The sequence below is a fragment of the Phocoena sinus genome, chromosome 9 (assembly GCF_008692025.1).
Source record: "Phocoena sinus isolate mPhoSin1 chromosome 9, mPhoSin1.pri, whole genome shotgun sequence".
NCBI classification, from domain to species: Eukaryota; Metazoa; Chordata; class Mammalia; order Artiodactyla; family Phocoenidae; genus Phocoena; species Phocoena sinus.
Window position 1 is genome coordinate 83,333,103 of NC_045771.1, and position 22,886 is coordinate 83,355,988.

A 22,886-nucleotide genomic window follows, 5' to 3' on the forward strand; every position below is an offset into this window, starting at 1 on the left:
TGAAAAGATCAAAATCTACTCAGATTTCCAGAAGAGCTGCAGAATGTGGAAAATGACAAAGTCCCTAAACATGTTCATTTGCATTATCACTGACAAAAATGTGAGCCATATTGTTATAAAGAGCGTGGTGATAAGGCTTGCTCATGCTGTGTGAAGGATTTAATAGAGAAAGAAAATTAAGTAATGTTTAATAAATGGTTCATAGGCCAGTCATTTAGTTTCCATTCTTAAATGTCTTTCAAAATAGTTGATACTCATGAAATGCAATGTCCTGACAGTCCTGGGGTCTTTGTATTGCAGGGACACTGATGAGGGTAGTGATGTTTTCCCTTTGATGAGGAAGACAAGAGTTCAGGGTCCAGGATTTGTTTAGAACATCCACCCATCTGCTGAATTTAGCAAACTGGAACCAATCAGTGAATCAGTACCAAATAAAAATAACTGGTTAATGCTGAAGCCACATCTGTAGAAACTGAAATCCATTCCATTGTGAACATGTTGAATTTTAAAAGGTGCTGTTTTTTTCAAAGTATGGATTTTAATGACATCTTAATAATCCTTTAGAAATGTGCTGCTTCTCAGTACAAAAAAAAAAAAAGTGCCACCAGTTCTTCAACTATAAGATAAGATGTGTTTTGCAAACATAAAGCATATTAAATCTTTATTTTGTAGGTCGATATTAAGAAAGGTCCTGATGTAGCTGGTGCATAAATGTAAAGATTCATTTGCTTCCTGGAAAGCAGAAGAAAGGTAAGTACTTATCAGAAAGTCATGGAAAAATAAAACAGGTAATATTCAAATTCTAATTACTGCAGATGTCATGTTTTCTAGTAATTAGCCCAATTTCTCAAGCTGCAGAGAAAAATTCTCTGATGAACTTCATGGATAAGGCAATTATTTTCCCATTCCAGGATACATGGAAGGCTGCTTCCCAGCTCTCAAGAGCTGCACATGGCCAGATAAGGAGGGGTAGCTCATTAAATCTGCTCTGGATGAGCATTTCCACTCTTTGCTGTCCCTTCAGACCATCCTCCATTTAGCGGTGTATATACTACTACTTTCAAAAGGACTATTGGCTTATTCTCTTTGTGATCCATTGAGCAAAATCACACCTTAGCTCCACCATCTTTGCTTTACTCCCTCTTGTACTTCCATCTCCTTATTTTTCAATTGTTTATAAATCTTCCCAAAGGCATAATTATTATAATATTCGAAGCTGAAGCTTGTTTAAGGAAATCTATATCTGTAATTCTTCTACATCTAGTAAATCAAGTAATCTACAGAGAACAGTGTTCTTCTCTATTTGTAAAGAAAAAAGACGTATTGTTGTGTAAAGAGCAGTAGCTTTTCCCTGTAACAGTCAGATGTTAAGCCAAACCAATATACTTGTTGACAAAGGCACTCTAGAAAGTTTTCAATCTTTCACCTTAATAGAGCCATGTACAGACCCAAGATAATTGGCATTCAGGGCTCATTAAGCACTGATGAAATTGTTCATGTAATTTCAGTAGAGAACTATACAGAAAAAATTTATGACTCATACTTCATTTTGAAAAGCATATTTTCCCACTAGAAGAAGTTTTTGTTGTAACTTGGCTTTTCAGTGGATGATCTTTTTGTCTATTGTATGTGTTCATATGAATTACTTTGTTTAATCCTAACTTATTTGTTACTGGACTAATGACAGGTCTTAAAGGTGATGCAATATTTCCTTTATGTGTTATAATGTGAATATATTAGGTTAGCGTTTTGAATACCTAGTCAAATGGATTGTAGGCAGAATTGTTCAGTCCTCTTTTGAGTGAATAGTGACAGAAATAATCAGAACAAAAAATGGAGTTGCCTTCCTAGTCTCAAGCTCTCAATTTCATATCCAAAAAAATATTGTCCAAAAATTCCACTTCATTTTTCTTCATCTTCAGTTTGACTGATTCACACTGTGAAAATGGACAATTTTGCACAGTTTAAATTTATAACTTTCTGGGATGACTCCATAAGATAGAATGGATGCTAATGAATCCCTGATTATTGGAAACTCATGAAATATTATTACGGATTAGTTGTGATAATTCATGTAAAATATTTAGCATGATTTTGGCATATAATAAAAGCTCAGTAATTATCAGTGGCAGTTCCAGAATTTCTGCATGACAGGTTACAGTCAACAGGCTGATTGGAAGTAGAACAAGAAGACTTTTGTTTTGAAGTTGTGATTTTTTCATACCAAGTATATTGCTTTTATTTTGATTGTATATATTTTTTGAGGTTCCTGGGAAGGGAGGGGGGACAGAAACTATGGGTAAGTGACAAATTCCCCCCCTACCCCCCACAGGCCATACCTATGCCAAGTATGATTAGTAAAGAAAGGCTTAGGGAAGATAGGGTCAGGCATTCATTCCTCTATGTACAAGGGGGCTTGTGCAGTAATACCTAAAACACAGAGGCCTGAAACACCTCTACAGTTTTGTCAAAACTCAAACCTGTCTACATTTAGCTGATTTTCCTGTAAACTCTGAGTAATTTGGTTTTACTGTGTGAACATTTTTGTCTTCTGTTTTCTTGTATTGCTGTATTCAGTTCTAGCTCCTGAATTGTAATAATTCATCAGAGCTTCCACACTAAACATCTAGAGTGCACACTGTGATTTTGGACAGCATGACTATATGCAACAATCCTGTTTCTATATTAATATGCTATCTTCATTTAAAAATAGCATATTTTTACCTAATTTTAGTTCTATCATTGATTGAGTTTTCATTTCTCATTAATTTCTAGCTTATTTAATTTTCCTTTTTATTTTCTTTTCCCTTGTAAATTCTAATTCCCCCAAATAGCTACCATTTTCAGTTTTACATAAACTTTCCTGGTCATTGATCTATTAAATTAATTATTTGTAATTTTAAAATAATTAACTAGCTAGAAATAATCAAGAAAAGAAAAGTTAGTACATATATAGCTTTTGTGCAACATTCTAACTTTGAAAGGTGACAATTTCATATTTTAGCCCATTCCTCCGATAATAAAGATGAAATATAGTGATCTGCTTGATATTAGTAGGCCTTATTACTCATTCAGGTTTCATTTATGTTTTAATTTACATTTAGTATCTCAAAATTTCGAGGATGTATTAACAATGATAGTTGGCCAGACATGTCCAGAAATATTTGCAGCCTAATTTATAACTCCTGTTTGATAAAATGGAAACAGTAATATATAAACTAACATTACTGAAGCCTTATATGTATTTTGTTATATACTTACTTATTTTACACTCTTCAATCTGCATGCACAGTATGAAATCATAAAAGCAGTAAACATCACTGCACCAACACTGATTAAGATCATTTCTACCAGGCCAAGGAGTTCTATTTTTCCAGTCACTTGATTTCTGAACATTTCTGCCTTCTCATCACCGATTGTGCCAGTCTGTAATCAAGTTAACAATTAGCATTATTTCAGTTGATTAGTGGAGCAAATTACTCAAAACTCTCCATTTATGTATCACTCTTTTTTCGAAACACTGCATAGATGTTAGTCATCTTTATCTATAAGAAAAGACAGTGTAATTCCCTTTTCATGTCAAAGAAGGCAGTAAATGCCAAGGTAGAATATTTAGAGAGAGAAATATAATCTTCCTTTGAAACATGTTATATAGCCCTCTCCAATACACTGACTTCATTGATCTATACAAAGGTCTTACTGAAATATTTTCCAGTTTTCCAAAGGATGTTTCCTAGTGACAGAGGAAAATTGGAAAGGCCAACAGTTTCTTTCCTCTAAAGACTTCTGTAGTGCATTTCCTCATTCTGTGGCTAATCAGTTCTGTGATTTGTACTAAAAATATCTTGTTAGACACTCGGATAGACTGCAGACACCTACTCTTACCTGGTCTTTATAAGTTTGGTTTGCTTTTATTAGCACTACAGCATTCACATTGAGTTACTTGGAGTCACGTGTATGTATGACTCTTTCCTAACATGAGCACTATGACAAGAAAAAGTGTTTACTAGTTGTATTATGAAAATAATGTAAAATTATAGGAAGTACTTCATCCTTCTGAAATAAAAACACTGAAAACTAACATAAACCTGATATTTCTGTGTGGCTTGGTTCTCTCAGAATAATTAATTAATAATATATAAATTCACCTATATAGGTAATGGAAACACATACAACTTCAAATTCTATACATATGTATTCAATTTTCAAACACTAAAAGCTGTTTCTATATACAAGGAAGTTTACAGTTTTTGGTGACTAAGAGATAAGAATACTAACCTCATTAAGCCAAAGAACAGGCACCATATAATTCTGCTTCAGACCCTTTAATGCTCTGTAATAAACATTGAAAATAATTATAACAATATATACTAATATAATACCCATATATAACAGAAATGTTAGTAATTACTAGTGTAAATAAATGTTCAGAAATTAGTTGCTCTTAAACTTGCTAAGTTCCTTGATTTTTGTTCCTTGTAATGAATCATTTAAATAGTACTATGGCTGTTTATCAGACATCTTTCACTCTTATAAATCTTTCTAATACATATTTCTAATTAGATTGACTTTTTCTAAGCATGTATTTTCCCTTTCGACAATTTATACCCAGGAAACTAAAATTGAGTTTTAGAAACAATTGTCCTGGAAATATTTGGACAGCTAGCAAAATGAGAAACGCCATCATACACTAATTACAGAATATGTGTAAATACAATTTCAATACACACTAGATATAATTCTAAATTACAGATGAAAGTTATAAACAGTAATTATTTCATGATACTAAGCCAAAGAAAAGTTGAAATTTTATATTATTTCCACTTAATTTCATACATATACTCACTTTCTGGCAAGAAAATACTAAAAATCATAATGAACCTGTTCAAGAGACTCACCCAATGCTTTTTCCTGGCTTAACCAGTATATTGATCTGCAGGCGTTTTGCAAATTGTAAAGTGAATCCAGTTATCTAAAAAGAGAACAAACTAAAATAATTACCAACTTCCTTTAAATAATTCATTTATAATATCTAAAACTTATTTTTACTGTTATATAGAACCTAAGGTAAAACTGTAGTACTTGAAACTTGTGAAATTTATTAAATAATTAATTAGACATATTAAATATTATGTACATAACTCTTCATAATTACATTTTATGTGTATATGCATGTGTGTATACAGACCTATACATACATGTACATATGCACACACACACAATTTCTTTGCCCAACCTGCTGTCAAGGTGATATTTATCTGAATTGGTTTTGGGGAATCAACAACAACAGCAGTGAAACTTAGAACTCATATAGTCAATTTAAATCCCAAATTATATATGGTCAAATATATATTCAGTCAGAACCCATGTGTCATCAGTATAATTATAATACTTCTATCATTAGTTAAAATTAAGTGTGACTACTAAAATTCTGGCATGTCTGGCACAAACGTGCCATGTCTGGCACGTTTAACTTTTGAAAAGGAGAATATTAAAATAAATTAAAAGTTGAAACTGTTACACTATAGGAAATTTAATAGATTTTTCCTGATGCTAAGTATAATAGATCTTGCCTCAAATGTGCATATACCCATAAAACCTTTTAATCCCTCATGATCTACAGTGTCCCTTCATATAAGCAATACTTACAGTTAAGTATAAAATGACAGTAAAATTGTAATTTATACCAAATTGTTTTAAGCCAATTAGAATCATACCCATCATTACTATCCCTGACCTACAAACAATTAAAAAGGATTATAAAGTTCCATACGCTGAAAAAACTAAAATAGAATTACCTCGACATTTCATAAGCAACAACAGGAAGAAACCAATGAGATTTTCCTTGAAATAAAAGTAGGAAATTATATACACATTACTCTATATAAAATAGATAACCAACAAGGACCTACTATGTAGCACAGGGAACTATACTCAGTATTTTGTAATAACCTATAAGGGAAAAAAAATCTGAAAAAAACACATATATATATAAATATAACTAAATCACTTTGCTGTACACCTGAAATTAACACAACATTGTAAATCAACTATACTTCAATAAAAAATTTTAAGTAATTTGTCAAGATTGTGATGCAGTAAATATCATCAATAAATGTGATTGACAGAAAGGCGAGAACTTAATTTTTCTTTCATTTAAAAAAATGCTAAACCAATCAGATCAATAATGTATTTGCTTACAGGTTCAACATCTAAGTACGTGCTATGTTCCTCTTCATTTGGACTTAAGCCTTCAACAGGTTCTGCAATTTCAGGACTTGCATGTAGAAAATGAGGAAGTGAAATGTACACAGGTTTTCCTGAAAACAAGTTTTAAGAGACAATTGGGATAAATCATTTTCCTCATTACACGTAGCACTCAAAAGATTTCCTTGAAAATAGATTTTTAAGTTAAAAGAAATGCAAAGTTGGCTTTGAATACTAAATGGGGAATGAGGGTGAGGGAAAATTATTACATCTAATCACTTTTGAGCAAAAATAAAATATAAGCTTCTGCATCATCCTACTAACCATTCAGTTGATGTCTGTCGTTTATCCCTTAGGTGTTTATTTTTAGTATGTAAAGCGTAGCTGCTGAACACAAATTTACAACCACATACCTTCATGTTTTAGGGAGTAATATGTCTGTGGACTGAGAATTTAAGAGGCTTTTCTTTCTTTATTCTCACCCACTCCAATATGAAAAAGGTGAGCAAAATAAGATAGACTCCAAATTTCGTGTTTGAGTCAATTCTTCTTTCAGAGACATCCTGAAATATATTTATTTTTATTTACCATTTTCTAGGGTAGAAAAAGTTAGAAAAACATCAGATGGGTAAGTTGGGATGCTCACAGTATTCTGAGAATTATTTTCATTTTACCCTAAATCTAAAAGGAGCACAGGGATTCTGCACAGCAAAGAAAACCATCAAAAAATGAAAAGCCTACCTATGGAATGGGAGAAAATATTTGCAAAACACATAGCCCATAAGTGATTAAAATCTAAAATATGCAAGGAATTCACACAACTCAAGAATGTATATAACCCAATTAAAAAGTGAGCAAAGGACCTAAAGAGACATTTTCCAAAGTAGCACAGGGAAATATCAGTAGGGTTTTACCTAATAATAACTAAGCTTTACAACACTGAAACAACTGGGAGCTTGAAAGCGGTACAAAAATCAGAACAAAAATATCTTATCATCACCTTTACTTTCTGCCCTTTTTACTTTCTCACTTTAAATTTCTGGTGGAAAGGAAACCTAGGTGAAATTTACATTTTAAAGAAAAATGCATATTATGCCATGGATTGTGACATCAAGACCTTTTACTCACCGCCTTTGCATTTGCCAATATCTAGCACACCATATAAGGTACAAGTTTTGGAGATAATTTTTTCTGTGCAGAAACAGTGGTTGTCTGGATTTTGAAGTGGAGATGCAAAAGCCAAGGATGGAAGGATAAATCTATACACAGGGATTCCTTTCAGATTAATTTCAGCTCCAAACACAGCATAGAATGATCTAAACACAGATAAGAAAGAGCTTCATTCTGGAAAACTGAACTTCATTATGGAGATTCTGTTTTTCTTATTTTTAAATTAGAAAAACTGGATATAATCTTGTTAGAATTCTTGCTTAAGTCTTAGGAAAAATGTTCTTGTGATATTTTAAGACACACCAGAACTCAATACCTGAGTATGAGCTCTTCTTACCTTTGTTTTCAAAAGCTTCTGAGAATAATTTTTGCTTGTGAACTACCGTGGAGTATTTATACTGAGGACATTTCTCAGAGTTAGTTTCCTTTGTAGAGTAAATATATGACTTCCTCAAGTCCTCTATTTGTGCCCAGTTTAAATGAAAGAAAATAAAATTTCAATCTTCCACAACTTAATCCTGGAGAGAAGGGCTGCTCACTTCCTAGGGTGTGTGCATGTGGGTTTTGATACATGTCTCCTATGCGCCATCATTTACCAAGTGTTCACCATAACCTCAGGAACGTACTGGAACTCAATACATAATATTTCTAATGGCCAGATAATTCTGTATGAAGAAATGCTACGCTCTTCAATTTTATAGATAAGGAAAATATTCAGAGATATTAAATACTTGCCCACATCACACAGTGTCTAGAAACAGAGCTAGGATGCAAGCATACCAGTGTGGGTGCCAGTGCTTGTATGATAGGTACTGGGCCCCATCAATTTGAAAAGATGCTGTAGTGTCAGTAGAGCACATGAACATAGTTCTGTGACTGTGGTATCACCATCTTGGACATTTTTTTAAATTGAAGTATAGTCGATTTACAGTGTCCTGTTAGTTTCTGGTGTACAGCAAAATGATTCAAATATATGCATATATATTCTTTTTCAGATTCTTTTTCATTATAGGTTTTTACAAGATATTGAATATAGTCCCCTGTGCTATAAACTAGGACCTTGTTTATATAGTAGTGTGTGTATATGTTAATCCCAAACTCCTGGTTTATCTCTCTCCCACTTTCCCCTTCGGTAACTGTAGGTTTGTTTTCTGTGTCTGTGAATCTGTTTTGTAAATAAGTTTGTTCATACATTTTTTTTAGATTCCACCTATAAGTGATATCATACACTATTTGTCTTTCTCTGTCGGACTTACTTCACTTACTATGATAATCAGTAGATTCATCTGTGTTGCTGTAAATGTCATTATTTCATTCTTTTTATGGCTGAGTAATATTCCATTGTGTATATATACCAGATCTTCTTTATCCATTCATCTGTTGATGGACATTTAGATTGCTTCCATATCTTGGCTATTGTAAATAGTGCTGCTATGAACATTGGGGTGCATATATATTTTTTAATTAGAGTTTTTGTCTTTTCCAGATATATGTCCAGGAGTGAGATTGCTGGTAACCGTAGTTTTATATTTTAAGGACTCTCCATTCTGTTATCCATAATTGCTGCACCAATTTACATTCTCACCAACAGTGTAGGAGGGTTCCCTTTTCTCCACACCCTCTCCAGCATTTATTATTTTTAGACGTTTTGATGATAGTCATTCTGGCGGGTGTGAGGTGATACCTCACTGCAGTTTTGATTTGCATTTCTCTAATAATTCGCAGTTTTGAGCATCTTTTCAAGTGCCTGTTCGTCATCTGTATGTCTTCTCTGGAGAAATGTCTATTTAGGTCTTTTGCCCATTTTTTGATTGGGTTGTTTGTTTGTTTGTTTTGACACTGAACTGTATGAGCTGTGTGTATATCTTGGAAATTAAGCCCTTTTGGGTCACGTTGTTTGTGAATAATTTCTCCCAGTCTTTATGTTCTCTTTACAGTTTGTTTATGTTTTCCTTTGCTGTGTAGAAGCTTATAAGTTTGATTAGGTCCCATCTGTTTATTTTTGTTTTTATTTCTATTGCCCTGGGAGACTGACCTTAGAAACCACTGCTACGATTTATGTCAGAGAATGTTTTGCCTAGGTCCTCTTCTAGCAGTTTTATGGTGTTGTGTCTTATATTCAGGTCTTTTAGCCATTTTGTGTTTATTTTTGTGTATGTTGTGTGGGTGTGTACTAACTTCGTTGATTTACATGCACCTCTCCAGCTTTCTCAATACCACTTGCTGAAGAGACTCTTTACTCCGTTGTATATTCTTGTCTCCTTTGTTGAAGGTGAATTGTCCGTAGATATGTGGGCTTCTTTCTGGACTCTCTGTGCTGTTCCATTGATCCATATGTCTGTTTTTCTGCCAGTACCACACTGTTTTGATTACTGTAGCTTTCTGAAGTCTGGAAGGGTTATGCCTCCAGCTTTGTTCTTTTTCCTCACAATTGCTTCGGCAATTCTGGGTCTTTTGTGTTTCCATATAAATTTGATGATTATTTGTTCTATTTCTGTGAAAAATGTCATGGGTAATTTGTTAGGGATCACATTAAGTCTGTAGACTGCTTTGGGTAGTGTGGCCATTTTTACAATACAATAAGTCCCCTACATACAAACCTTCAAGTTGTGAACTTTCAAAGATGCGAACATGTGTTCATATGTCCAATCACATAAGTTAGTTCACCTGTCTGGCATACATTGTCACGTGTGTGCATCCTCCACAAGTGGTTGTGCTTTTGTGTACTTTACTGTACACTACTGTATAGAGTATAGTAGTGCAGTATCTGTATTTCAAGCCCAGGATGTCCAAAAGTAAGAGTAAAAGTGGCGGTGGTGTGTAGCTGGTACTACTGTACTGTACTGTAAGATTGAAAATGTTTTCTTTATTTTTTGTGTTTGTTTTTTATGTGTTATTTGTGTGAAAAGTATTATAAACCTATTACAGTACAGTCCTGTATAGCCAATTGTGTTAGTTGGGTACCTTGGCTAACTTTGTTGGACTTACAAACAAATTGGACTTACGAATATACTCTTGGAATGGAACTCGTTCAAATGTAGCGGACTTACTGCATTAATTCTTCCAAGCCAAGTGCATGAGATATAGCCATTTATTTGAATCATCTTCAGTTTCTTTATCAATGTTTTATAGTTCTCAGTGTAGGTCTTTCACCTCCTAGGTCAGGTTTATTCCTAAGCATTTTTTGGATGTAATTTTGAAAGAAATTGGTTTTTTACTTTCTTGTTCTCATATTTCATTGTTAGGGTAAAGAAATGCAACAGATTTCTGTATGTTAATCTCGTATCCTGCTACCTTGCTTTTGTGTGGAGTCTTTAGGGTTTTTCTATATAGAGTATCATGTGATCTACGTATAATGGAGTTTTACCTGTTCCCTTCCAATTTAGATACCTTTGATTCTTTTTCTTGTCTGATTGCTGTGATGGGGACTTCCAATACTGTGTTGAATATAAGTGGTGACAGTGGGCATGCTTGTCTTATTCCAGAATTTAACAGGAAGGCTTTCAGCTTCTCATTTTTGAGTATTATGTTGGCTGTGGGTTTCTAATAAATAGCTTTTATTATGCTGAGATATGTTCCCTGTATATCCACTTTGGTGAGAATTTTTATCATGAATTGATGTTGAATTTTATCAAATGATATTTCTGTATCTATTGAGATAATCATATCTATTGTGACATTTTGTCTTTTCTTTTGCTGATGTGGTGTATCTCATTGATTGTTTGCCTATGTTGAACTATCCTTGTGGCCCCAGAATGAATCCAATTGATCATAGTGTATGATTCTTCTTATATATTGTTGGATTCAGTTTGCTAATATATTGTTGAGGATTTTTTCATCTATATTCATCAAATATATTGTCCTGTAATTTCTTTCTTGGTAATGCCTTTGTCTGGTTTTGTTATCAGGATGGAGGTGACTTTATAGAATAACTTTGTGAGTGTTCCCTCCTCTTCAATGTTTGGAAGAGTTTGAGAAGGATCGGTATAAGTTTTTCTTTGTATGTTTAGCAGAATTCCCTAGTGAAGCCATTCAGTCCTAGACTTTTGTTTGCAGGGAGGTTTTTTGTTTGGTTGTTTGTTTTATTACCAATTCTATTTTACTTCTAGTGATCAATCTGTTCAAATTATCTATTTCTTCTTGATTCAGTTTTGGTGGGCTGTATATTTCTAGAAACTTGTCCATTTCTTCTCAGTTGTCCAATTTGTTGGCATTTAATTGTTCACAGTGTTCTCTTATGATTGTTTTTGTTTCTGTGGTGTCAGTTGTTATTTCTCCTTGTACCTTTCTTATTTTGTTTATCTGAGTCCTCTTTTTTCTTCTTGGTGAGCTTGGGCAGAATTTTGTCACTTTTTTTAATCCATTCAAAACACCAGCTCTTGATTTTTTTTTCTATTATTTTTTTAATATCTATTGTATTTATTTCCTCTCTGATCTTTATTATTTCCTTCCTTCTGTGCATTTTAGGCTTTGTTTCTTCTTCTTTTTCTAATCCTTTTAGGTGGTAAGTTAGTTTATTTGAGATTTCTCTTGTTTTCTGAGGAAGACCTATATTGCTGTAAACTTCCCTCTTATGACTGCGTTTGCTGTGTCCCATAGATTTTGTATGGTTGTATTTTCATAGTTGTTTGTCTCAAGGTATTTTTAATTTCCTCTTTGATTTTATTGTTGACCCACTGTATTTTTAGTAGCATGTTGTTTAGTCTCCATGTAATCATTATTTTCTCATTTCTCTTTCTGTGGTTGATTTCTAGTTTCATGCCATTGTGGTCAGAAAAGATGCCTGAAATAATTTCTAACCTCTTAAATTTGTTGAGGCTCATTTTGTGTCCTAGTATGTGGTCTACCTTAGAGAATATTCCATGTACACTTGAAAACAATGTGTAGTCTGGTTATTTGGGGTGTAATGTTTTGGCAATATCAATTAAGTCTAACTGTTCTATTGTGTCATTTAGGATCTCTGTTGCCTTACTGATATTCTGTCGTCTGTCCATTGACGTCTGTGAGGACTCTGTGAGCACATTGAGAACGAGGTTGCTCAGGTGGAGCCACGCCTCACTGTTTTACTAGTTTAGTAAGAGAAAAGAAATGTTCTTGCTTAGAAATGAAGAAGGAGAAAATGATTTTCGTTATGCAAAGTATCCTTCTACAACCTTCAATTTTTTAAAGACTTAATAAACAGATTATGAATTCCGTATTGTATTTATTCTTAATACGTCAAGAAAAACTTGCCTAAATGTATTTTATTTTTCTCAAATAATATGATTATCAAGTATGATCTTCTATGCCTGTGTTTTTTCACTTGGAGAAAGAATTCTGATATATAGGAACATATCAGTTTCTTTGTCTTACCTGCAAATGTCAGAGGAAAAGAATTGCAATACCCGGGTCTTCTCAATGAAAGGTGGAAATGAGGCTCCATCTGTTTAAAAATCAAGCAAGTGGCAAGGGATTAGGTGAAATATGTGTCCTAGAAAAATCTAGAAATCTTAATTCCAGCATAGTTAAGAGAAATAGAATACAAACTGTATATATAACATTAAATTTCTCCAGTAGCCACATTTTAAAAATAAAATAAGTATCAGGTATATTTTATCTAACCCACCATATCCAAAATATTGTTTTAACATGTAACCAATATAAAAACTAACAAATCTCAAGATCCAGTGTGTACTTACAGCCTATTTCAATTTTTACTAGCCACATTTCAAGTGCTTAATTGTGACACATGGCTAGTAGCTACCGTATTCAACAAGTCTATATACTATACACATTCACTGGTATCCATTCATATTAAATTTTCCTACTCCTTAAAAATAAATGAAAGTTTAAAACAGCAATGGCAAAACCACATGTTGTTAAAACTGTGATTGTGTTTGTTTTTGAAATCCCCACCCTATCTATAGAGTAGCACTTTTCTTATCATGAGGTTCATTTAGAACTCCTGTTTGGTAAATGGTCTTCTTACTTTTAATAGTGATTCATTCATCTGCCCTAATGGCTGATTAATATTTTTTAAATCATTTATTGAATTTCTCTCGTTAAATAGAATTTCCTGAAAATGGTTGGAAAAATATACACATCAAACTAAAAAGGGCATTTGTTGAGTTTATTGAATCTCTGCTATGGTTATGATCCATGCACACACTGGATATAAGAAGAAATAGTTAGGTAATTCCTCCATTTGCTCCATAAATCAGTATTACCAAAATGAGCCACTACTGAATGTGTTTGTTCAAAACAGTAAGACCCATCCTTCAATTATGAATACCACTCTTTTTCTTATAACTGCACTAACCTTGTGATCTTATTACATTTCACTTATACTCTTGTGATAAGTGAAATACAACAGATGATCACAGTGAATCAGCATTGAGAGAATGAGATATTAAAGATTAGCTTGAATTCCCCAAACAGGTCCCTGAATGGGCGTTGCCTACAACTGTCTTCCCAACACCTTGGCCGGAAAAGAAAAGAATACATTGAAAAGCTTTAAAAAATCATTTGAAATATCATCGAAGATTATGTATTAATGACACCAGCAATTACCATGGGTCATGATCATAAGATAGCTGATATTAGCAGGGCTCTTTTTTAAATGCATTCAAATGTAAATCAGTGTTTTCCTTTTCTGTCTCTTTAAGTTTGTTGAAGAAGATAGAGGAAGTACTTCTAAATCATGGTTAAAACTCCTTGGAACCTTTTCCATTTCATTAGTCTCTTTTCTCTAGTGCCATAACCAAAAATCTCTCTCACAGGGATGCCATCAGAGTCCTCTGGTCTGTTCAGTCTACCTCTGTTCCTAGTTTGTTTTACATCTATTTTCTTCTTAGATACTTTTAACTTCATGCCTGATACTCATGTGGTTATGTTATTGTCATTAATAAATCCTCTACCTCATTTTTAAAACTTCTTTCTTCTCAGTTTTGGACAAAAGTGTTTAATTTTTTTTTTTCTTAAACCCATAAAGACTCCTTTACTATTTAGGAGAAGCACAATATATTTCTCTCTGTATCTAAGGATACAGTATGAAGTTTATGGTTATGAAATTACTAGAGTTAGTGTTATTGGGACACTTGACAATTTATTGGCAGAAATGAACTACTTAGAAAGGAATTTCTTCACCCAATTCCATGACTCAAAGCACTACAAAGCAAACTCAACCGTGGTTTTGCTGTTTTTTCTTCAAGAGAGTATTAAAAAATTAAATCAACATGCAAAACTCAGTAATACCTTTGGAAAAGTAAACATTCCCCATGTTTGCTTTTTATTCCCTACCTTTTACATAACTTTGTATTTAACATTTTTCATTTTCATTATATTACTTTCCTATGAAGTATTGCTTAACTAGCTTTGTAAGCATTATGCTCTGCTTCTGCTTTTTAGCAGCTGAGAGCTCACCTCCTGGTATTCAATTCCCATTGCTTTTTACAATCTTAATTCTTAAACTCATAGGCATATATATACTTTGCTTTACTTCAAGAAGAAGAATAAGCTGGATCTAACCACGCTTAAATCTAAGTACATAGTACTTTCTTTCTTCCTAACTCTAATTCAGAATGTTCATTTTTGCATACATTTTTCATGGTTAGTACACATGTAACCTTGTTTTTGTTGCTGTTGTTGTTCTTTTCTCTCTCTTTCTGACCATCTTCTTCAAAATAGGTGGCTCTGCTTACAAGTTCACTGATTCTAACTCAGCCTGAAATCTTTGGAGGTATGTCTTACCTTTTGTAATTATCCTGATATTTTAATTCCTTTAATTTTAAATTATTATCTTTATAGTATTTACAAAAGATGTGAACAGTAACCACTACTCTAAGGTTTTCTAACCCTTTACTTCTGTGGTCAGAAAGGAGTTCGTTAAGTTTGTACAAAGCAAACGTTTCCCCAGAAATGCAGTAAAGGCTCATCCTCGATGGTTAATCTTGAGAAATTCCATCACATTAGACAGACATTTACTAAACCTACATAAGAACAGAGACTCTGAATTATGTTGCAGGAATACAAAGATAGGCAAACGCATACACTCAACCCCCAGAACATTGTAGGTATGGAGGTGGATTTGTGGGGGAAAGGAGTTGGTTTCATTGTGATTATTACCACAAAACATATGCCCTTGGGCTTCCCTGGTGGCGCAGTGGTTGAGAGTCCACCTGCCGATGCAGGGGACACGGGTTCGTGCCCCGGTCCGGGAAGATCCCACATGCCGCGGAGCGGCTGCGCCCGTGAGCCATGGCCGCTGAGCCTGCGCGTCCGGAGCCTGTGCTCCACAACGGGAGAGGCCACAACAGTGAGAGGCCCGCGTACCACACACAAAACAACAACAACAACAACAAAAAAAAACCATATGCCCTTACCTGTACCATTAATCATGTCACAATAACTTGGCCAATAGGAGAGATGCCTTAGGAATAAAAAAAATAGAAAATGATATTCTTATTTCAAGGGCACCTTTCTCACATCACTTTGTCTATTATGATTCAGTACTTCTGCTAAAATAATAAATATTGATTAGACTAGATGTGACATGCTAAGTTTAAGAAATGTTCTAAATCATTTGATCCATGTTTTGTTTGAAGTTTCCATTTTGTTGAGTTAAATGAAGTGCCTGAAACCATTAAGTGATCAGATTATAAAATAAAAACTGCCAAATGTTGTTAGAAACAACATGGAACAGAAACAGTTCTGCAGAAAAGAAAATTGAGAAACATTTATCAGACACTTAGATCTTTTAGGGGAAAGTTTTTTTTCCCAGTGGGATTATTTCATAGTATGTTGCATTCAAACTGAATAGGAGGAAGATAGTAAATGGATAACTGATGTAAACTCAGTATAAGGGAGAAGAGAGGAGTGTGGAGGAGGAAAGAAAGAAAAGCAGATGTTGGATCAATCGAGATTGGAAACATAGATAATTTATACTTTTCCTTCTCTTTTAACTCTTGCAGTAACTGGCATTTAAGTAGGACAGAGTTTATTAATTTATGCTCTGGCATCTACAAAAGATATATATATATATATTCAGTATATATATATATATGGAACAATAAAGACAACAGTAGTGATAGTTTCTCTGCACACTCAGCCACTTTTTGGTGATGGAAAATGGGTTTTTTACACTCCTAACATACCATCCAGTAAGATGTCAAGGCAAGCTATTGCTTCTTTTTTAAACAGAATAAGCGATTAATCATGCTCAGTCTTGCCATGATCAGTTAAATTAACCTTGTCATAATCTTAAACTCTCCTTAAAACCTATCTGTAATATTGAAATAGAGGAAATGCTCATTTTCCTCAATACAGAGATGTGATTCCCCTGAAGTGAGCATTTAGAAGTGTTTGTTTTCCTCCATTAGACTTTTCTATAAAAAATATATGACTGTGGACTCTGTGGAAGAAAAAGGCCTACACGAGTGAGCGTTTAACTGTTTTAAGCAATTTTTAGATAGGAACTCAGTGTGAGGCAAGAGTTACTTAAAATATTTCATCTCTTGATTTTGATTACTTTATTCTTTGTCAGGAAATCACTGATCTAAAACTCATTTTAACTTTAAGGAGGAAAGACTTTCTCCCTTGATATTTATTGGGGTTCTTCCTATTTTAGACATATGATGAGTTTGGTGTACTCCAGATAAACAGGCAGGAGCTAGGGAAAAACAGGAAATCATGGCTATGTGAACATATCTCATTTTACTACTATTTCACAGGAGGCGTGCTCTTTGTCTTCAAGTTTAATATGTCAATTTTAGAACTTGAAATACTAATTCCATTTTTTCATTGATAAAGGTTTAAAAAAGCTGAGTTATCAATATAGAAAATTATTTCAAGAAAATGTTGAAAGGGAAGGTCATGAAAGCGTTGGCATGGATACATTGAGCTTCCACCTTATGGCACATTTAGTCACGTTACTGGAATGAGCAATTTTTATATTCCATGCTCAGTAAACAAACAAACAAACAAAAAAACACCCAGTAATATATAGTTTTTAACCTGCTAGATACCGAGTTGATTTTCTTCCTTTTCATTTGCGCTTATGTAATTGTATGAGTGCACGATAACGCTGGTTATGCAGCAGAGATGGAAGTAGTCCCTTTAGATTTCTTTAGTAAGAGACCCTGTGCACAAACGTCAACCCTCAAGTGGGGCTGATACTCAGCACCTATGCACTAGTGTGACCAGTCATCACAACTAAAGGGTTAACACCTGGCAGAACAGGAGTTTCTAGGGCTGAGATACAGGCAGGTCTGTTCCATAGGTTGGTGCCTGTGCATTACCAGTTGTTAAATAAGTTTCTTACCTGCCTTAGAGTATCCTAGTGACACACACACACATACACATACACACTTTGCCTGGATACTTACTTTTTGCCTTTATATGTGTCAATTATGGCAACTTTGCTTATGTCATCTTTTCCATTGAAAACTTTATAAACTCCATCTGCAGTATTGTGGTACTGAAAAGATGCATACAAGAAAAAATTACTTCTAGAACAAGCCATATTTTCCAAGTTATAAAATATGTAATTAACTCACTTTTGCATTTCTCAAACACTGGTTGTTTATAATTATTTTATGTGATTTGAAATATATATGCAATAAAGTTTTAAAATTATTGGTCTTTCACATTTTAAACAGACAGAATATAAAAGGTGCCTAGAAATAAGTGCTAGATGCTGAGCAAAGGAAGAAAACAAATATAAGAAGCTGATGTGATCCAACTCTATCACTCTTTGCTGTAATTAAGCCAGAAAGGCCATTTTGATCACTCCTCCTATTATATTGAGGTGAGGGGATAGTGAACAAAACCTATGAGAACTGTGACAGATTTCTAGAAGTTTTCTCAACATTATTATTTCTAATAAGTGGTTACTAAAGATTAGGTACACAGAATTAAAAACAGAATTAGCCAAGGAAAGAATTCAGAGTATTTAGTTAAATACTAGTAACTGAATTTTTTATCCCTTAATGCTTTCTTAATTGATATATAACCTTGCAATCCTAAAAAACCATCTACAGTAAAATAACAACAGTGAACTGGAGAATATAACTAATATCACATACAGTGCCAAGTGAAATCATGGTCAAAATTTCAATTCACTAGTCAGATTATCCTATTTATAACTTGAAACATTAAGGTATAACTAAGTACATCACCAAGTTCACATTTTTCTTAATCTCCAAACTGCCATTTCATAAATTTTGTAGATTATAGAAATTCTTTTCAACTAATTCTATGAAAATATGACAGTGCTGATGTATCAGTCTCATTGTGTGCAATTTTGGCTAAGTTTTAAATATTCAGTACAACAAGTTTGTAGGATGTCTAGAGAAGGAAGAATGACATGACGAATATATTTAACATAAATAAATAAAAATGTGGCATTAAACTTGATCTTTTTAGACAGGAAATCAAAACCAAAAGCAGTGCTCAAAGCCTTACTAGCTTACAATCTAATTTTAGACAGTTGTATATTTATCAAAGAGTGGAAATTTGCTTAAATGTTCAGTTTCTTAATTTTAAATTAAATTGTTAAAAAAAATTTAACTGTTAAATTCAGATAAGTAAATTTTCCCAACCAGGAAAGCTAAACCCATGTGAGATGGAGACTTAAAAAACTTAGAATATGTATTCCCAGATCAGAAATAGGGTTAACACACTAAATGATAAAATTATGAATTAACAATGCCATTATATTTATCCAATTAAAGTTTAACAATATTGACATTCATATTTGGTACTCACAGGGTAAAACACACCAACTGTAGTAGGAACCGGGTATGGAATCAAGCTCAAGAATGGATCCTTATAGCCCCATAATAGTTCTTTCAAAGTTCTCTTTTGAAACATAGAAGAGTTTGATTTTTTGATAAAGATATTGACTATTATTTGAACAAATGCACTTGGATAGAGATGGGGCACAGCCTATAAAAGAAAAACCACTGTTTAAGACACCAATAGCTATAGCAGATTTTTAAGAAGAAATGGATAAATAGTACAATTAAGTTTAATAAAACAACTTTCAACTGTTTCTTTAAAATTACTGCCAAATCTTTCCAGGACTAAAAGTGTAATTTTCTTCATCTCTGAATGATTACTTTTCTCTGTCTCAGTGTGAGCCACAGGAAGAAGATTTCAAAGTTAAATCCTACTTTTTTAAAATGATACACTTTAAGTGGTCTTCTCAATTCAGTTGATTATTCTATGATCTTGTCATCTTTCCAAATGACTGTAATTCAAAATAATGCCAAATGAACACATTTTCATAAAAATGACAAAAATAATATTTAATGATAGCTCTAATCATGAGATTAATTACAGAGGATTCTAGAGTATTTCAAAACCAGTAATTTCGCTGTTTGTCTACTCACTGCTACAGCCAGGTTGAGAACAGTGAAAGTGTCATTCTCCGTTCCAACTGATAGTGAGGGTTCAAAGATGGCACCGTTGGGCTGTAGGAAAGAGACTGTGTGGGTCTCAGAGTCTTGGGTTATATTTTCCTTGGCTAGATAACGAACTCTGAAAAAAAAAGTAAATAAAATTCAAAATAATTGTTGCAAGTGAACATTAAGTCTCAAATGCCGTTCATTCATGCAACAAATAATTTTTGAGTGCATAGACTATGTCAGAAATTAGTCTAAACAAGTAGGTTAAAATGATATATAAGCAAATGCGGAGTTTCTAGCAAATCAGAGAAGGTGGGGAGGGGTGGTTGGGGAGGTGTCTTAGAGGTGCAGAGCAGGGGAGAAGGAGTACGCGTTATTATAGGAGTTTACACAGAGTCTGTGGGAAAACACAGAATAGGTACAAATCCAGGCTTGGGATGGTTATGGGGGGATAATGGACAAGATACAATTCCACGTAAGTGGTCTGAATGACAAGGAGAAGTTTAGTTAGGTAAAATAGGGTAGAAAGTAGCATGTAGAACATTAAGGAGTAAGAACATGGTATAATTTTAGATATGCAAACTTTTTTTTAAATATCTGTATCAGAGTATAATTGCTTTACAATGGTGTCTTAGTTTCTGCTTTATAAGTTAGAAAGAAAAACAAATACCATATGCTAACACATGTATCTGCAAACATTTTACTATGGTTGGTTTACAGAGTTAGAGTAAGGAGAGTGGTGGAAATAAAGCCACTAAAATAAACAAGATCTCAAACACAAAAGGATTGTGTCCTGTACTCAGATATTTAGCTTTTTATCCTGAGGGTCAGGAGGAGACAGCAGAGAGGTTTAAGGAAGGGAACAGTAAAAGCATGTCTTCTTACATTAGAAAGACTGTTCAAAGTGCACAGCCTTGCCAGCACTGTTTTTTCATAATTTCCAGTATTTTAATGAGAAGGATAACTAATGGAATATAATTTCCACTTAAGAGATCAATTCCCCTCCATCTCTGCCCCATATATTGTATACTTATGAGTTCTAAGCTCCTGGCTCTAAAATCTCTAGGCAAAGTACCAACTACTTTTTAGGAATGTGGTGAAAGGTCATATTATGGAAAAAAAAATCTTTTGCCAGTACAAGATATTTACTGAGATGAAATAAGGTAGACATTGCATTATCATATATTTGAATGTCTATTATTTGAGGCTACAGTAGTTATCTATTATTACTTAACTAAGATAAAGACTGAAAAAAACATGGGACTGAAATGTATAAAACATAACAAACCAAAAAAGCCACACATTTCAATCAGGTACAATACCTGTAGGGTTGGTATTATGAGTGTTTTTTTTATTCCCAATCACAGTGCCTGCTACTTGGTAAGTTCTCAACAAAAAATTTTGAATGAATAAGTTAATTAATACCTCACATTAATATCTCAAAAGAGAATTCAAAAAAGATATAAATATGTTTTACTTTTAATATAATTTCTTCAAAGCTTTATTATTTACTTTTCTCTGAGTACTGTAGACATACAAAGAATATAAAAATCTGAAACAGCAGCCAGGACAGTCTATTAATAGTCAATTACTATTTCCTCTTAGATAATTGTATTTTAAACTTATATTACATATTATTAACATTTAAAATTAAAATGCTCTAATTTTCAGGAACATTTATGTGTATGTAATAATTGAGATAACAGCAAGATAATTGTGACCCAATTCTAGTTTACTTAGTTGTACTTACAATACTATACCAGTAGATGGCACTCACTAAGAGGAAAAAAAAAATCCTTTAAACTGAGGCCTGTGTTTAGAATGTACTTTTAAAAAGAGAACATAATCACTGAATTTTTGGTTTAAAAATTAGAGTATAAGGAATTTCCTGGCGGTCCAGTGGTTAGGACCCCACGCTTCCATTGCCAGGGGCATGGGTTCTATCCGTGGTTGCAGAACTAAGATCCTGCATGCCGTGCAGGGTGCAGCCAAAAGAAAAAAAAAGAATATATACAGGTTTTAGAAAGGTGTTTTTTTTTTTAATTTTTATTGGGGCATAGTTGACTTACAGTGTTGTGTTAGTTGCAGGTGCACTAACTAATTCACAAAGTGAATTAGTTATACATATATCCAATCTTTTTTATTTCTTTTTCCGTATAGGCCATTACACAGTATTGGGTAGAGTTCCCTGTGCTATACAGTAGGTCCTTATTAGTTATCTGTTTTATATATAGTAGTGTGTATATGTCAATCCCAATTTATCCCTTCCCCCCTCCCCTTATCCCCTGGTAACCATAAGTTTGTTTTCTATATCTGTGACTCTATTTCTGTTTTGTAGATAAGTTCATTTGTACCCTTTTTACAGATTCCACATATAAGTGATATCATATGATATTTGTCTTTCTGTGTCTGACTTACTTCACTCAGTATGACAATCTCTGGGTCCATCCATGTTTCTGCAAATGGCACTATTTCATTCTTTTTTATGGGTGAGTAATATTCAATTGTATATCTGTACCATATCTTCTTTATCCATTCCTCTGTTGATGGGCATTTAGGTTGCTTCCATGTCCAAGCTATTGTAAATAGTGCTGCAGTGAACACTGGGGTGCATGTATCTTTTTGAATTATGGTTTTCTCCAGATATATGCCCAGGAGTGGGATTGCTGGATCATATGGTAGCTCTGTTTTTAGTTTTTTAAGGAACCTCCATACTGTTCTCCATAGTGGCTGCACCAATTTACATTCCCACCAACAGTGTAAAAGTGTTCCCTTTTCTCCACACCCTCTCTAACATTTATTGTCTGTAGATTTTTTGATGGTGGCCAATCTGACAGGTGTGAGGCAATACCTCATTGTAGTTTTGATTTGCATTTCTCTAATTATTAGTGACATTGAGTGTCTTTTCGTCTACATTTTAGCCATCTGTATGTCTTCTTTGGAGAAATGTCTATTTATATCTTCTGCCCATTTTTTGATTGGGTTGTTGGTGGTTTTTTTTTTTAACTGAGCTACATGAGCTGTTTATATATTTGGAGATTAATCCCTGTTGTTTGCTTCATTTGCAAATATTGTTTTCCCATTCTGAAGGTTGTCTTTTCATTTTGTTTATGGTTTCCTTTGTTG

General features: G+C 33.5%; 1 protein-coding gene across 4 annotated transcripts in view; it reads right to left on the minus strand.

Moving 5' to 3' along the window:
- Positions 1-429: 429 nt before the first annotated feature.
- Positions 430-22,886, minus strand: part of LOC116759325 (platelet glycoprotein 4-like) — a 34,172-nt gene continuing 11,715 nt past the window's right edge. Inside the window, exons 3-13 of one of the 4 annotated variants that reach the window (XM_032642962.1) lie at positions 19,746-19,893; positions 19,120-19,299; positions 17,739-17,830; positions 15,738-15,784; positions 12,730-12,799; positions 7,336-7,523; positions 6,202-6,320; positions 4,899-4,972; positions 4,279-4,333; positions 3,262-3,426; positions 430-732 (exon numbers count right to left, since the gene is read on the minus strand). In XM_032642962.1, the coding sequence (XP_032498853.1) occupies positions 3,262-3,426; positions 4,279-4,333; positions 4,899-4,972; positions 6,202-6,320; positions 7,336-7,523; positions 12,730-12,799; positions 15,738-15,784; positions 17,739-17,830; positions 19,120-19,299; positions 19,746-19,893 (1,138 nt within the window). In that variant the 3' untranslated portion in view covers positions 430-732. Of the gene's footprint in view, positions 733-3,261; positions 3,427-4,278; positions 4,334-4,898; positions 4,973-6,201; positions 6,321-7,335; positions 7,524-12,729; positions 12,800-15,737; positions 15,785-17,738; positions 17,831-19,119; positions 19,300-19,745; positions 19,894-22,886 lie in introns of those variants that run through there. The other 3 variants (XM_032642963.1, XM_032642965.1, XM_032642964.1) reach the window with 3 other exon arrangements.